The 17,268-nt window shown below is 52.1% G+C and overlaps 1 protein-coding gene across 1 annotated transcript; it reads left to right on the top strand.

Moving 5' to 3' along the window:
* Window positions 1-6: 6 nt before the first annotated feature.
* On the top strand, window positions 7-16,821 carry Iglon5 (IgLON family member 5). Its single transcript, XM_031386296.1, has 8 exons — window positions 7-105; window positions 8,688-8,766; window positions 9,504-9,736; window positions 11,034-11,153; window positions 12,294-12,428; window positions 12,600-12,720; window positions 13,216-13,370; window positions 14,842-16,821. The coding sequence occupies exons 1-8, from the start codon at window positions 27-29 to the stop codon at window positions 14,928-14,930; spliced, it is 1,011 nt and encodes a 336-aa protein (XP_031242156.1). The 5' UTR covers window positions 7-26; the 3' UTR covers window positions 14,931-16,821.
* The last annotated feature ends 447 nt before the right edge of the window (window positions 16,822-17,268 follow it).

Raw genomic sequence — 17,268 nt, 5'->3', positions numbered from 1 at the left:
CTCCCCTCCCCCTCCGCGCCGCCGCGATGCCCCCCCCTGCGCCCGGGGCCCGGCTCCGGCTCCTCGCCGCCGCCGCCCTGGCCGGCCTGGCCGTCATCAGCCGAGGTACCGCAGCGCCGGGGGCGGGGGGGGCTCGGCGGGGAACCCCGAGGTCCTGGGAAGGGGTACAGGACCGGGGCTGGGGCAAACAGGGAGTTCCCCCCCGGTGGGGGGAATGCGGAGGTCTGGAGCTAGAGACCTGGGCGGCAGTCCTTGGCTGGGCAGGAGGTCTTTGGGTGCATGGATGCGCGCTGGGGCACAGGGATGCACGTCCTCATCTGGTCAGTTACTCCATCACTAGCAAGGGGGTCTCAGACACCTGCTGCCGGCCTGGGGCGGCAAGAATGCACTGCTCTAGGTCAGGGAGAGGCTCAGACGTTGGGGTGACAGTCCTCACCTGGGCAGTGTCTCCAAACTGAGTTGGGGTACCAGGCCTGGAATGATGCCCTGTGTTGTGGAGGAGGTCTTGTCTTGGCGTTTTTTTTTGGAGAGGGTTCCCTGCGCAGTCTTTGCCTGGGGACTGGGTTCTGAGTCTTTAGGTAAAGGTAGAGGAGGGAGTGTGTTCCCAGGGTTAGCAAGCAATGAGAACAGATTGTCCACAGACTGAAATCCCCAGACCCAGGAATATCAGGAAAAGGTTTGAAACTCCCTATCCGGGTTTCCCTCTCAGCACTTGGGGTGTTTGCAGTTAACTGGGAGATGGTCCTGGAAAGCCAGAAAGTTGAGGTGCTGGGCTAAGAATTCTGATCTAAAGTCTTTGATTGAATGAATATCTGGATGGATGAAGGGGTGGGAGTCGGGGCTGGAGACGGCAGGACAGAAAGAGTTAATGCAGGGTCCCAAGGTTACTGGTCTCAGCCAGTTCAGTGGGCCTGGAGACCCTCTGTAACAGCAGGAATGAGTCCTGGCCTGAGGATGTCAAGGAGAATATAGTCAAAGAAATAACACAGGAGGAAGAGCTGTGGGGACCCAGGAAGCCAGGAAAGTGTTAACTTGGTGTTTCCACATCACTTCCTCCAGGCCTTGTCCAATCAAGCATCACAGAATCAGGGTCATGCTATGCCATCAGGGACAGTAGTCCCCAACATTGTGACCCCAGAAGCCCCAAGGGAAGCAGCTATCTGGTCCTCCAATCAAGTCACCCACAGCCACACAAACATCACAGCTTCACAGCCAAGCCACACCTGCAGACTAGAGAGTCACATAATGGACCCTGTCCATGCAGGACGCCCACGCACAGATCCACTGGGGGAGGGCATGGATTCTGCCAGGAGTGGACTGAGCCGGAAAGTCCACCCCTTACCACAGTCCGAGGCTGAGCCCTGCCTGACCTGGTGACCGCCGGCTGGATGCCTTTCTCTGTTACTTTAGGCTTCTTCCCGCTTATTTATGGGACCCTGTCTCCAGTCTCTGCTATTTGACGGTGACATTTCCTATCTCCCTAGGCTGTTTTCCTATCCCTGCTGGTTTCAGCTCAGTGACACGTCTGCCTCTTTAACATGAGCTTCATCACCACTACCCCCATGTTTGAGTCTCTAATCTTTCTTTACTCCCTCTCTTATATACTGTACCCTCATTCACTTTGGCATCTGTCTCTTCCTCCCTCTCATTGTACGCCCTTGAACCCTGACTGCTACCCAGCTCTCTTCTTAAGATCCTGACTGTCCCATTTGCTAATCTGACTCTGAGAAATCTTCATATGTACATGCCCCCGGGGTGAGGGGGACCTTTGGCAAAGCCGTATGACCTTGATCAGGTCTCTGGCCTTGGGTACTCCATCTGAAAACCAAGTAAGAGAAGGTGAGACCCAGTGGGGTGAACTAAGATGCATCTACCTGTTGGGTAGGTGCCCCATTTGTATCCCACTGTTACTTTGGAGGGGAAAAACACTCTGTTTTGTAAAGTATGCATCCATGTTTTAGCCATGTTTTTCACGAGGAGCATTATGAGCCAAGTCCCTGACCCCAGCTTGCTCACATATAGTCATGTATTTTTCTAGTCAGTCTCACTACGTAGTACAAGCTGGCCTGGCCTTGAAATTCAGGGTGATCTTCGTGTCTCAGCCTCCCGACTGCTGTGATACAGGGACACGCCTGGACCATTCCATATATATACAGGCTAAGGTCTCAATTTGTAGCTATACTTGTAGACTATGCTGGCCTTGAACTGAAGGCAATCCTCCCGCCTCTTCCTAGATCCTGGGACTATGAATATGGGCTACCATGCCCAATTCTAACACACACAGCTTCCTGAGAGAAGCTGATGGATCAGAGGCCAGGCAGCAGAGGAGCATACTCTTGGTGTTCTCTTCCTTTCACAAAGTCATTCCACACAACTTCCAATGCAAAGCCAAGAAGGCCTGGTTGGTTCTCGTTAGCATTTTCATCCTGAAGTAGAAATCACGCCAGCCCATTTCTCTGTTGCTGGCTTACTTACACTTAGCAAAACTTCCTCGGCTGTGTAACTACAAACCTACAATTAACCCCTCCACTCCTCACCCCCCTAGATCTTTTATACTAAACCATCCACACATTTACATATTCACTCATAAAATGAAACTAGGCTGGGAGGTGTGGCTCAGTTGGTAGAATGCTTGCACGCCTGTATTCCCTGCACTTGAGAGGCAGAGGCAGGAAGACCACAGGTTCAAGGTCAGCCTCTGCTACTTAGCTATTGAGACCTTGTCTTAAAGCTAATTGCACCAAAAAAAAAAAAAAAATCAACAGAGTGAGTGAGTTGGTGGGGAGATGCCTCTTGCTGGTGTGGCAGCTGGAGGGGGAGATGGCAGCACACACAGAGGCCAGGGATGAAGCCCAGTGTCACCCCACCCACCATTCCCTGCACCAGGCTCTGACTCTTGATCCTCCCCCATTGTTTTGCTTTTTTCAAATATTCTATTTTTATATTGCATTTACTTATTTGTGTGTTGGAGGTCAGAGGACAGCTTGTGGGAATCAGTTCTCTTTCCACCATGTGAGTCCAGGGTATTGAACCCAGGCCATCAACCTTGGCAGCCCAAGCTGGTCTGGAACGCAGTTTTCCTGTTTTGTGGATAGCCCAGGCTGGCCTCAAACTCAGAGCAGTTGTCATGTCTTACTGTCCTCAGCACCAGGACTGCAATCGGGTAACTCCACACCTGCTTCATCAGCTTAGCAAAGCTCCTGAGAGTTGGGATGTGTGTAGTGGGGGGTAGGGAGCAAGCTAGAGCAAGCACTGTCTCACAGAGTCTGTAGTGGAAAGAAGAGACATCAAGAATCAGATGGAGAAAAAAAATCTAGCAAACAAGTAGGTAGTCCATCTTAGAGAGTATCACATTCTGGGAAGGGGCCAGAAGTATCCTGGAGAATGTGTTGTCCATTTTAGAGGGGGGGCATTCAGAAAATGACCCCTAGGAAGGTGAGAAGAGGGTTAAGACCTGAGAAAGAAGAGAAGCCTTGAACAAGTCCCCAGGAAACCTGCAGAAAAGCATTATCGATTGATGTTCAGGGCCCAGATGTTGCCTGGGTGGAGGCCTCCAGGCTTCCGAGTTGAGCAGAGAGGTGGGCTCTTGGGTGCCTGTCATATCAGAGATTAACCCTTCTGCAGCTCTTCCTTGGGCAGCCTACAGGAACTCCCACAAAGTCTCTAGACTCCAGGTTTCTCACTAGCAATGTCTTCAAGGACTGTAGGATCATTCTAGGCCCAGTCCTCACCCAAGGGTCCCAGCTTTGCCTGAGTTTCATCCAGATTCCCAAAGAGTCTCACCTCTAATTTCTGGACACAGAGCTTTTCAGAAATCTTTTCTTCCTTTGACTGCGGCCTCCATTTATTGATTTATTCTATTAGTCTAGACTGGAAATCTCACAAGAGCAGGGCCCTGACCTCACAGGATGCCTCCCAGCCCTTCAGCTCTCTTCCTCACTTTATTTATTTATGTGTATGTATGTATGTATGTATGTATGTATGTATTTACTTATTTATTTATTTTTGAGACCTAGTTTCACTATATGGTTCAAACGGGCCTGGAACTCATTCTGTAGCCCAGGCTAGCTTGGAACTCTGTAGTTAAGATGATCTCAAATGTGGGGCAATCCTCCTTCCTCACATTCCAAGTGCTGGTATTACAGGTATGAACCACCACGCCTGACATTCACAGTAGCTCTATGATCCATATCTAGTAGAAGAGGGAGGCTGATCATCATTTTCATTTGCCAGCGGAGAGACTGAGTCCCAGAGAGACGGAGGGACTTTTGTACCTGAGGGACAGGGGTGATCCTTAAACCTGAGATTCCACTCCTAGGGCAAGCTAGGGCAGGGTTGCTAGAACACATACTGACAGGGTGTCTTGCATGAGTGGCAGACCTCAGAAGTATCAGCCAACTAGACAGTCCTTCCTCCGCCCCAGCCAGGGAGGCTGACACCAGGCCAGGGAAAGCAGCTTGCAGTTCTTTCAAAAAAAAAAAAAATGCTTTTAGGCGTGCCAGGCTATTTTATATGCCAGATGCAGTGTTAAGCATACTGTTTGCTTGTCTCATCTCAAGGCACCACTCAGAAAAACTTGCATCAAATTCTTATTCTTCATTTTCTTCAGATGGGGAAACTGAGGCTCAGTCCGTGGGGATGTGTAGTCAGGACATGGCAGGGTAGACACTGGGCTTCCTAGCCCAGGCTTCTCTGAAATCTGTTACATGTCTTTAGAACCTTCTCCTTCCCCTCCACAGGTCCCTCCCTGATCCGAGCAAGGCACAGTCCTGGGTCACACAGACAAAAAATAAAATAAAATGACAAAACCCATGTGGGAGTGAAGAGATGGCCCAGTGGGTAAGAGCATTTGCTGCTTTTGCAGAAGACCTGGGTTTGGCTTCCAGTACCCATATGGCATCTCTCAGCTGCCACTAACTCCACTCCTAGGAGATCCAACACCCTATTCTGGTCTCTCTGGATTCTTCTGCATGCACATGGTGCACATAAATGTACACAGGCACACATATGTACACATAAAGTACAAATAATTGAATCTTGATTTTTTAATTGCATCACCCAGAAACTCCGGGTCAGGTGAGGGAGGTGCTGTAGACATCTAAACTGGCCACCTAGGGCAGGGCATGGAGACTTTCCCTGAGCAGTCACAGAGCTCTTCCTAAATGGAGTATTTATGTTGGGGTCTAGAGGAATGAGAAGGAGTTCAAGAGCTGAAGAGTCACAGGCATCCATTCATATTTATTCAGACAACTCCAACGGGAGCTGGAAGACACTGGGGAATATAGGTCTGAGTCACAGTGAGGCTGTGCCCCTAAAACATATCTAATCTGTAGGGGAGATGGGTGCCATGTGTGAATTTAGGTATACTGGACAGTCCCCACATTCTGTGTGAAGGAAGACCAGTCTTGGTGGAGCCTAGGAGTGTTCCTAGCAGGGTTTACACATTAGCACATTAAACATCTTTCGAGGCTTGCTGTGGGCCAAGTGTTGCACTGGACCATGCTGCAGCCCTAGACATGGCAACAATTGGGAAACTCAGGGAATAGCAGGAGGATTTATGTTCAGTGAACGCCTAAGGCTGTCTTTGGGGCCAGGCATCGCAGCCCACACCTTTAGTCCTAGCACTGGGGAGACAGGGGGCAGGCGGATCTCTGTAAGTTTGAGGCTATCCTGGTCTACATGAGTTCTATGGCTAGGGAGCCTCATGCTGGTCCCTGTGTCTGGAGGACCATGGCTGAGCAACTTCCTGTGACTTGGGTCTCCACTCTTTATCTCAGGGCCCTCTTTCCCACACTCTCCCCGTGTGAGTGGGACTGGACATGTCAGCTTCAAAGGTTAGCACCTTGGACAGCTCACTGGTCCCTGTTTGTCTTCTCTTCAGAGCCCTGGGGACTTCCAGCAATATCTGTGGGTATCCTGGGTTGTCACGACTGTGGGTAGGGGAGCTAAGTATCCTATAGTACCCAGGAACCTCCAGCCCTCAGTGGGCTGAGGTTGAGGGCCTTGTCTACAAAACTACCAGAGCTTGGCATGCTGTGGGATGTGTCTAGGTTGGCCAGCCTAGGAAGGGATCTTGGTACCACACACGGCTGTTGTTCCTGAACTAAATCTCACATTCCCTCACTTCCTTTAGTCTGGATGCATATTTTGGTCTGTGACTTTCAGACTTGTTCTGTATGTACACACACACACACACACACACACACACACACACACGCTCATGCTCAGCCAAGCACAACCTGATCAGAGGTGACCTCGTGATTTACTTACCAGATTCTTAGATAGGGCAGCCCCTGTGTATTGGAGGGGATGTGACACTAAGGTAGTCTGTCCCCTTGGACAGATGGTTCAGTGGGGTCCAGAGCCTTCCAAAGTGGGTAGAGTATCTGCTCAGGCACGTGCCTGCAGCTCTGGGTGAATGGACTTTGCAGCCGTGTATGGGGAGCAAGGCCGTTGTCAGTGGAACCATGAAGGGAAACTGGGGTGACTCTGCACCAATGCTGTCTGGCCTTCGGTGTCCGCTTGTGGCTGAGTGTGGCTGTCGGCTCCTAGGAGACAACTGACTTCTACAACATGTACTGACCTTCTTCTGAGCGTGTGTCTGGGCTGGAAGTCTGTCTGACATGGGCCGTAGCCACATGCATGGCAGGGAAGCTGGCTTAGCCTTGCCTTTGTGTTCCTTCTGGGCCCAGGTTGGGTGGGTATGTGTGTATACATCCCATTGTTACCTGTGCGTGTGTGACACAGTCCAGACTTCTCACAGAGCAGCAATGGCTATGGCCTGAATGACCCCAGCCTAGCCAGTCTACTGCATTTATTCTGTCCTAGCTCCATCCTGAGGGGCTGTTGATTGAAAGGCCCCTGGGGAGTCGTTGGGACACCACGGCCAATTAATTCATTAGATTAATTAGCTTCTTTTCCCAGGCTGGGGGCAGGGCAACCCACTCAGGGCCCTCCTGCTCCAATCATCCAAGGTCATCCAGCCAGACCTCGTCTCAGCGCCGTCTCCTCCGCCTCCACTTACCCAGCCCCCACTTCCTGGCTCTGGTCCAGCCTGCTGGCCCCGGTCCATAGAGACTTGAGTGGTGGTGTGATTGGGCCTTGCTGGTATACACCATGCCAAGTGGGCCTGGGCATGCACTGTGAGCAGTGGCATGTCACGTATGTCTGGCGTGTGTGTATGTGTGTGTGTGTGTGTGTAGGTTTGTGTTCAATTACACAAGGTGCCTAAAGGTGTGCATACACGCCCATCTGTAGATAGCTTTCTCTGTGTGTGTTTGTACATGTATGTCTGAGTTAATGTGTGTTTATGTGCATACATGTTCACCTGTTCATGTGAATACATGTATATTTGTTGCAAGTACATTTTCATTCATGTACACAACATGTGTATCAGTCTTTGTGTGAATGTGCACATTTGTGCTTCTGTGTGTGCATATGTATGCATGTGAGTCCTAAACATTTGTATGTATGTGTACGGAACTTATATCTGTCTGCATACATATGTGTTGTATCTATGTATTGTGTGGCTTTTCCTGAGGAGACTTGAATAAACGTGTATCCGTGGGGCTGGTAAGATGGCTAACAGTGAAGGCAGTTGCTGCAGAGGACTTGAATTCAGTGCCCAGCAACCACATCAGACAGCTTACAATTGCCTTGTAACTCCAGCTGCTGGGGATTTGACAGACTCTCCAAGGGTACACACACACACACACACACACACACACACACACACACCACACCACACACACCACACCATACACAACAACAACAACAACAACAACAACAACAACAACAAAAGGAAATGTCTACCCACCCAGACAAGGCACAAACAACACATCAGAGAAATGATTCTAAAATGCAAGTCTGTCTGGTGGACCAATGAGTTCAAATGGGGTTACTCATTAGAGTGTGGGTGTTAGTGACTCACAGCAGCATGGGAGAGAGTGACTCACAGGAATGTGGGCAACATGCTGGCAGCAACACTATCAAAGACTAATACACTCCCCCATACCTCCTAGGGAAGTTAATGAGGCTCCTCCTGAGGGGGCTTCTATGTACCGTCGCATGAACTGGCATGACCCATTCTTGTGCTGCCACCAATGCTTTGAGAGGGAGCATCATTTCCACAAGGGAGTATTAGTCAAGTCCTGCAAACATCTCATGTGGTGCTTCAATATCAAGACAGAAATCATGTCATGCCCAGAGCACAGTGTTCCATATTATGTAACTCAGAGTCAGTGCACACTAATGTGTCTCTAAATGCTTTACTTCGCACGTGGGCATGGTCTTCCTACTCATGTAGCTGCATGCTTAGATGTGTATGCATGTCTGGGTCACTGCATTTGATCTGTGCATGCCTGTGTCTTGGTGCGCAGGTCTCTGTGTGGATGTGTCTCTGTACATTTGTCTGTGTGGATGGGCTGTGATTGGGTGTCATCTCTGTAAGTTCCACAAGAGTTCCATACTGTTTATGCATCAGAGCAGACCTAGAGGAAGGGACATGGCATACAGGTCTAGTCCGAGTTTGTCTGATGTGTATAGATTTCTGAAAACGATAAATTCTGGTGGCAGTGGAGGCAGATGCCCGTGTCTCCAGGACCATGTGTATGTGTGCATGTCCATGAATAGAGCTAAAGCTGGCCTCACCCCAGTTGCCAAGGCTGAGCAATCCCTCCCTTCTGCAGGGTTGCTGTCCCAGAGCCTGGAGTTCAGCTCACCGGCGGACAACTATACAGTATGTGAAGGTGACAACGCCACCCTCAGGTACATCCCAGTTCAGGGGCTCTGTGAAAGCCCCAGGGACATCATGTGCATCTGGAGCCAGCTGTGAGGGGTGTGGACACTAAGCAGAGCTCCACCCATAAACCTTTCTGCTCTTGTAAAAGTGAAGAGATGGGAAGCATTAGGATCCAAAGTCCTGTAGACCACAGGCATGCTAGCAGGGTGAGGGTTATCAGTCTTTGCTGCCCTGTCTCCTCAACTAGGATCTCTCCCCCAGCAAGGTCATTATCCCTCATTCATATTCTCTCTCTCTCTCTCTCTCTCTCTCTCTCTCTCTCTCTCTCTCTCTCTCTCTCTTTTCTCTCTCTCTCTGGATCTGTTTCTCTCTTTGTATGTGTGTCTATATTTCTCAAATTATGTCAATATCTTGTTATCTCATCCTTTCTTCCTCTCTCTCTCTCTCTCTCTCTCTCTCTCTCTCTCTCTCTCTGCCCTCTTTCTGCTTTCTGGTTTTCTGTCTATCTTTGCTCACTCATCTCTTTTCTTCTCTCTTGGGATCTCTGTCTAACTCTTTTTCCACTTCTGTGTGAGTTCAACCCTTGCATCCCTCCCTCTCCCCCCACCCCAACACACAGCAGCCCCTCAGAAGTCTAGCTTCCAGGCTTCTTTCTTCCTGTACAGTGGGCACTGCAAGGCCTGCCTCCAAAGGTTTGGCAGGTGTACTGGAGGTGGGCAGGGAAACCCTTGCCCTCTCTCCTCATCCTTCCCTTCCTCCCCAGCTGCTTCATTGATGAACATGTGACCCGGGTAGCCTGGCTGAACCGTTCCAACATCCTGTATGCGGGCAATGACCGTTGGACAAGTGACCCCCGGGTGCGGCTGCTCATCAACACCCCTGAGGAATTCTCCATCCTCATCACCCAGGTGGGGCTCGGTGATGAGGGCCTCTACACCTGCTCCTTCCAGACCCGCCACCAGCCCTACACCACTCAGGTCTACCTCATCGTCCATGGTGAGTCTTGTGTAACAATGAGGGCAAGTGGAGAGGGGACAGGAAGACAAGCCTGCAGGCTAGGAGGCATCGCTGAACAGCCTGCACTGGGTGCACTTGGCCACTGCTGGCCACTGCCCTGAGATACAAGTGAGAGGAGCGTGAGCCACCTCACCCTTGTGGATTTCAACAGAGCACGAGGGGGAGCTGCCCCACAGTGAGTCTCCAGCAAGGCAGTGGAAGAGGTACCCATCCACAGCTCCATGAACTTGTTGAGCTGTGTGATTGAAACTACCCATGGGTGGGGACTCTTCTAGGCACTGAGGACACACACCAGCTTGGTTTTCTCTTCCTATTTGCACTCATTTCCCAGTGAGAGTGCTGTGATCATAAAAAGAGAGCTATAAGAATATGTTCTGGCAGGGTTTGGGGGAAGGAGATTCCCCCAGTGGGCCCATGCCAAGGCTTCCCTTCCTCCTGAGAGACAAGCCACATGACAGTATAGTATAGAATAGAGTTTATTCAGGGCATGGGGAGGGGAGTAGAGGCAGAGAGAAAGGCAGAGAGAGGGAGAGAGTAGAGGCCAGCCATGACCACGTGGAGAGGGGCAGGGTAGGGAACAGGGAGAGAGGAGAAGCAAGAGAGTAAGGGAGAGAAGCAGGGTTAAGAGAGAGAGGAGGGGGCAAGCAGCCCCTTTTATAGTGGGCCAGGCCTACCTGGCTTTTGTCAGATAACTGTGGGGAGGAGCATACCTGGCTGTTGCCAGGTAACTGTGGGGGTGGGGTCCAGACAGAATCCTAACAGAGAGGCTTTGGGGGGGTCCTAGATATGAGGAAGGAGGGGTCAGGTGTGCATGCTGGCTATGAAGGAGGAGGGCTAAAGTCTAGACTCCTGCATCTGATGGGATAGGATTGTGGTCTGAACTCCTGGGTGTGTGTGAAGGAGTGGGGGGCTGGGGTCTGCACCCTAGAGTCTGAAGAAGTATGATTGAGTATGAGTATTGCTCCTGGTTCTGGGGGAGGGTGGCTGAAGTCTGGATGCCTGGGACTAAGGAAATAAGATTTGCATCTGGAGTCCTAGGTGTGAAGGAGGAGGGCTGGAGCCTGGGAGTCCTAAGTCTGAGGGTGGAGGGCTGTAGTGTGGAGTCTACACCCATGGGGTCTGAGTAGGGTCTGAGCCTGTACCCCTGGGCCTAATGGAGGAGAACTGGGGTCTGTAATGCTGGGTCTGAGGTGAGGATCTTGGGTCTGAAACTGTGCAGCTTCTGTCTGTGTGGCTGGGAATATTCCCTCACCCTGACTCTCGCTTCTGTCTCCAGTCCCTGCCCGTATTGTGAACATCTCCTCACCCGTAGCAGTGAATGAAGGGGGCAATGTGAATCTTCTCTGCCTGGCTGTGGGAAGGCCAGAGCCCACTGTCACCTGGAGACAGCTCCGAGGTGAGGATCCTCCGCATCTGTGATCTGGGCCCTTCAGGTCTCCCATTTCCCTAGCTGGAGCCCCAGGTCCCCTTTTAGCCCTCTGGGGACTCCATTCCTCCCCACCCTGACCCCCATTTCTTACCAGACCCTAATCCCCTCATCTGGTGGCCTCCCACCTGATGTGCAGGCTGTGCCACAGTGTTCCCATGACACTTGCCACCCAAGCTTCCCTCCACCTGTCTCCTGAGTCAGGCTATAAGTGATGCTGCATCCAGTGCCCTCCGCCCCTCCCCTCATTCTGTCACCTTCATTTCCTTACTCACTTCTGCAGGGATGTGATAGCGTAGTGGTTTGAACGGTCCCCAGACCTCAGTCTCAGTAACACCTGGAAATGTTCCAGAAATGCACATTCTAGGGCCTCTGCCCTAGATCCAGAGGCAATCAAGGGCTTCCCTCTCTCTACCCACAGCCCGATTAATGAGCTCTGAGATCCAGTTTCCCAAAAGGTACCAACCACCAAGCTGCCTGACGTATCATCATCTCCATCCCCAGATACCCCAGTCTCTGGATCTTCCTGCTTCTTTACAGACCCATAATGACCATCACTGGGTCCCATTCCTTAGATGAACTGAGAGTGGGAAGCCAAGTCTAGCCTCATGTCCCTTCATATCCCCCCTTGGTGTCTTCTGAACCCTAAATCCTACTCTCCATAAGTTCTAGATGGTCTTTTGTGACCTTGGGTCAGTTAAAAAGACCCGAGGTATTTGGATTACCAATCTGAATCATCAAGTCTCAGTTCTCCAAACCCCAAAAGAACTCTGGACCCTCCCTGACTGGGTCTGTCTTTCCTGGATCCTTGAAAACCAAAAGCCAAGATCCTGGCTTCACTTCCTACTAAGTGAGTCCCCTGAGCATGATATAGGAGATTCCTAGGTCTCCTGCACCCCAAATCCTAGGCCCCTCTCCACTGGGTTCTGAGCTCCCTAGCCCAACCCTTAGCCCCATCCTGCCCCAACAAGACCTTCCCGGCTCCTACTGACCCGGGCACTCCAGGCCCTGCTGTGCCCGCCCCGCTGATGTGTGTCCGTGTTGTGCCCGTGTTGTCCCGTGTTAAGTGTTTGTGTCCGGCCCCGCTCCCCATCCCCACCTCCCCCACAGACGGCTTCACTTCAGAGGGTGAGATCCTGGAAATCTCAGACATCCAGCGGGGCCAGGCCGGGGAATATGAATGCGTTACTCACAACGGGGTGAACTCAGCGCCCGACAGCCGCCGCGTGCTGGTCACAGTGAATTGTGAGCATCAAGGGGGCACAGGGGCCAATTCTGGGTTCCTGGGGGAGGAGGGGTCTGCAGCATGACAGTGAAAGCTAGGTGGGAACTCAGATCTGAGGTAGGAGGATGCTGAAATGGGACTCCGAAGTCCCCATGCAGCGAGAATGTGCTCTGGCCTCTGTTCCTTTTCAGATCCCCCGACCATCACGGATGTTACCAGCGCGCGCACCGCCCTGGGCCGGGCTGCGCTCCTGCGCTGTGAAGCTATGGCTGTGCCGCCCGCAGATTTCCAGTGGTACAAGGATGACAGGCTGTAAGGACTGCCCTGGCAGGGCTGAGGGAAAAGGGTTGGGGAGGGAGGTCCTAGGTCCCGGATCACAAAGGCAAGCAGGACAACCTAGCAGTGCAAAGTCGGGGAGTCTTGGGTCCTGAGAGACTAGGGACGAATTTCTAGGTTACGGGAGAATTTGTGGGCTCCTGGAAGACTATGTCGGGCATCAATTTGATGAATGCTGGGAGTGCGTGCCCTCACCAAAGGTCGAGGGTCGATGCTAAGTGTCTGAAAGTCAAATTTAAAGAGACTGTTGGGGCTGAGTTTAAGAGACACTGGAGATTAGGAGCGCACACTAGGGATGTTCTTGAATGACCCTGGTGTGTGGATAAGGGATCCGTGGAGAAGCCAGGGGTCCCTGGGGTACGTAGCAGAGCTCCAGGTCTCTTGAGGAAGAGAGCCTGAGTGTATGTGGAGGAACTGGGCACTGCGCCCCAAGGGAAGCCAAGACCAACCCTGATCCCGGATTTCCTGCAGGCTAAGCAGCGGTTCTGCGGAGGGCCTCAAGGTGCAGACCGAGCGCACCCGCTCTATGCTTCTCTTTGCCAACGTGAGCGCCAGGCACTATGGCAACTACACCTGTCGTGCAGCCAACCGGCTCGGAGCGTCCAGCGCCTCCATGCGGCTCCTGCGTGCGTCTGCGCCGGGTGGCGGGGTGGGACAAGGCTGAGGGGGCAGAGCACGGATGGGGCCGGGAGGGACATAGGGACAGCACCTGACCAGAATTTAGGAAACTCCAACAGTGCCACAGAGTAAAGAATCCGATTCTCAAGTGGTATCGTGATTGCGTGCTATGCATAAAGTTTTAGATACGACCCCAATCACTATTTAAAGCCAGCTTGGTGACGCACACTTGTAATCTCAACACTCAGAAGGAGAAGGCAGGAAGTTACATAGTGGGTTCAAGGTCTGGGGACTCCCATGGCGTCGTAGAAAACAATAAGCAAGTGGGCTAATAGACAATATCAAAGAAACAGGTATACGTGGAAAAATATAGACAGGATTGGGGATGATTAGTTTGAGACAGGGTCATCAGAGAAAGGGGAGCCCTGTTTAAGTCAGCAGAAGAGGGAACAAGGAGTCCAAAGGTACAGGAAGGGGAGTAGTCTAATAAGGAGGGCAGCCTTTGGCTGCTATTAGAAACTCAACTCCGAGTCTCTCAGCAATGATCAAAGGCCCTGGACTTACTGTACTGGAGGCCAAGGCCACTGGAGGCTGTTAAGCAGTAAGCAATATGTGGCTAACAAGCACTTTTACTGCTGTCTGAGGGACCGCCGAGCACAGAGTGATGAGGTGGCTGCTTCAGGAATCCAGTCTCAGCATCCTTAGCTGTTTGGGAGCAGAGCCCAGGGGGTTTTTCTTGTCTGGGTACAAAAGGTGTGACCAAAGAGTGAAGCTGGGTCAAAAGTGACTCTGAGCGTGGGACTTGTATTGTAGGGAAGCTAAAGAAATACTCAGGAGGCTAAAGAAAGAGGATTGAAAGTTCAAGTCCAGCCTAACCAACTTAGTGAGACCTTGTTGTGAAATAGAAAGTAAAGAGAGGTCTGGAATGTAGCTTAGTACTTGCCTAAATCCCCCAGTGAGGGCCTGGGAGTGTGAGTCAAGAGGTAGAACACTTTCCTAGCTTGTGCAAATCAGTACATCCCCTCCCTGGCAAAGCAAACAAAATGATATCAAAACGAAACGAAACGAAACAAAACAAAACAAAACAAAATGCACAAACAGTCAAGCAAATAGAGCAGTTCTGAAGTTCCCAGGGCACTGAGAAGGTAACTTTTAGAAATCAGGGAAAAGGGAATCCCAAGGATCCAGACTAGGCATCAGAAAGGAAATGGGGATGGTCTGGCAGAGATGGAGACCCAAACAGATAAAGGGCAGCACAGGGAACCCAAGCCCCAGAGAGTTCTGATCACAGAGACCCTCAAAGGCTAACGGGAGAGGAGGCACCTAGGAGAGAGACCTGAAGGGTCTCCCCATCGCCCCAGAGAGTCCTGATCACAGAGACCCTCAAAGGCTAACGGGAGAGGAGGCACCTAGGAGAGAGACCTGAAGGGCCTCCCCATCGTCCCAGCATCCCCTGTGACCATTTTTTTCTTTCCCCAGGCCCAGGATCCCTGGAGAACTCAGCCCCAAGGCCCCCTGGGCCCCTGACCCTCCTCTCTGCCCTGAGCTGGCTGTGGTGGAGAATGTAGGTGCCATCCAGTACAGAGCACCACCCCCTGCAGGGGGCCTCAGGCCAGGAGCGAGAGAAAGGGGGTGAGCAAGCGCCATGGGTCTCCAGGGGGACAGAAGAGCTCTTAACCACAGAGGAAGAAAGAAGAGGAGGAAGGTCTTTTAGAGAACCCATCACTGTGAGGGATAACGCAAAATTATGCATCTTTCTACAGCCATTCTCGCCACCCGTTCACGTTTCCAATTGTGACCCACCCCCAGCCACCCCACACCCCTCTCTTAGCTCAGGCTGTCAACTGGCTCGTGTGTGTGTGTGTGTGTGTGTGTGTGTGTGTGTGTGTGTGTGGTGTGTGTGAAGGTGTGCTGGGGAGGGAACCAGGAGGCCCCCCTCTCTGGCACTAACTCCCCCATGGCCCCTAGCCCATTCCTGCTGCCTCTCTTCCTTTGGCTGGAGGTAGGTATGGGGGCTTCATGGTGGAAGCTTTGACAAGATTGCCAGCTTTCCACCTTCTGTATATGCATGAACACCTACTCCTCTCCTCCCTTTGAAGGGGTAGGTAGGGTGGGTGTCAGGTGTCACTCAGCCTTTTTGAATAGGTGGGGATCTCCATGAAGGCTGTTTCACCCGGCTCTATCACCAGTTGCCTACAGCCAGAGGCTCCATCACTGGCTCAGTGGCCTGAAACCTCCCTTGCCCTATCCCTCCCCTCCTCTCCCCTTCCCTCCCCTGAACTTTCTGGCCCTCTTCCCGGGCCAATCGGTGCTTCCATTCAATTGATAGGCTAGTGGCACTTGTCACCTGTCTGTCTCAGTGCTTTGCCCCACCCATACCCCCAGACTCTCCTTGGCCACAGTGGCACCCTCCAGACGCCCTTGGGCCCCAGCAGCTGGCCCATAAGTGTGGGCTCCCTGGCAACCTGGTCCCTGGCCTCTCAACCCATAATACCTCCAAAGGCTGCTGTGACCACACACACACACACACACACACACACACACACACACACACAGCATGCATACATGCACGCTCATGCACACACAAACACATGCACACACATGCACACATGCACGCACACATGCACACCAGCGACTGACCAGCAATAGCTCCTGGCTTCACCTGCCCCAGAGTCTGTGACTAGCAGCAGTTCCCCCAGAGTGGGCCACTGTCATCCACACAGGAAGCTGACAGGTTCTGTGTATGGGTACACATCAGGCCTCACAGAGTTGGGAGAGAGGAGACACACAGACATCCTGAGCCCAGGCAGAGGCACCATGCCACCAGCCCTAAATTCAGTAACCACACACCCAAAACCCACACCACTCAGAGCCCAGTGAAGATGAGGGCAGAGAGGGGCAGGGAGGCAAGGGGCAGTGACTGTACCTCAGACGGGGGCGTGGGCCCCATCCCACATTGTCTTCCATTCCCAGGGTCCGGGATGGGGTGGGGAGGGGGAGGGCTATAAGGGGTGGTGGGAGGGGGGCCCTGGGGGCCGTGTGTTCCGATTCATGGGGAGTGTTGAGACCACCACACCAATAAACGCCTTTTTCCAAAGTCCCCGCCTGTGGAAGTCAATGTCATTTGGGCAAAGGAGGTGTGGTCTTTTGATAGAAATTCCCTAGCGCCCTTCCTACCTCTGCCTATTTGGGAAGTGGATTCCAATTGGCTGGTCAAGGGGGCTCAGTCTCACACTCTAAGGATGCAGAGTAGCTCTATCTGTTCTGTGCAGTGGGGAGGGCTAAACAGGTAGCAATGAGAAAGAGGCCAACCTATGCTTGAGAGAATGACAGCAATGCAGAAAAAGGCGAGGGGCAGGGCTTGAGAATCAATCTAGAATGCATCTTTAGAGCAGCTGTATCAAAATCTACCTGAAACCCTCTCTCCCACACACAAGCAATAAAACCTGTGTTTATATACGCTAACGTGTCAGGCTTTCTCTGTTGGCAGTGATAAAAAAAGACACAAAATCTTGATTTTTCTCCCCTTTTGTATATCTAATACTAGGGATTGAGCCCAGTATAAGCCCACACTGTGAGATTCTAGGCAGGGGCTCTACCACTGAGCCACACCCCAGCCCCTCACTGGGGGATTCTAGGCAGGGGCTCTACCACTGAACCATGCCCCCAGCCCCTCACTGTGAGATTCTAGGCAGGGGCTCTACCACTGAGCCACCTCCCAACCCCTCACTGGGAGATTCTAGGCAGCTGCTCTACCACTGAGCCATGCCCCCCAGTCCCTCACTAGAAGATTCTAGGCAGGGGCTCTACCACTGAGCCATGCCCCCAGCCCCTCCCTGGGGGATTCTAGGCAGGGGCTCTACCACTGAGCCACGCCCCCAGCCCCTCACTGGGGGATTCTAGGCT

The sequence above is a fragment of the Mastomys coucha genome, unplaced genomic scaffold (assembly GCF_008632895.1).
Source record: "Mastomys coucha isolate ucsf_1 unplaced genomic scaffold, UCSF_Mcou_1 pScaffold21, whole genome shotgun sequence".
NCBI lineage: Eukaryota > Metazoa > Chordata > Mammalia > Rodentia > Muridae > Mastomys > Mastomys coucha.
The sequence above is the reverse complement of the archived record's forward strand: the minus strand, read 5'-3'. Positions and strand labels throughout refer to the sequence as shown.

Excerpts from the sequence above, each read along its gene's own strand:
- Iglon5 (XM_031386296.1), top strand. The coding sequence starts at position 27 with ATGCCCCCCCCTGCGCCCGGGGCCCGGCTCCGGCTCCTCGCCGCCGCC. Across the intron at positions 11,154-12,293 it reads CACCTGGAGACAGCTCCGAG|ACGGCTTCACTTCAGAGGGT; the intron begins GTGAGGATCCTC and ends CCTCCCCCACAG. Across the intron at positions 13,371-14,841 it reads CGCCTCCATGCGGCTCCTGC|GCCCAGGATCCCTGGAGAAC; the intron begins GTGCGTCTGCGC and ends TTCTTTCCCCAG.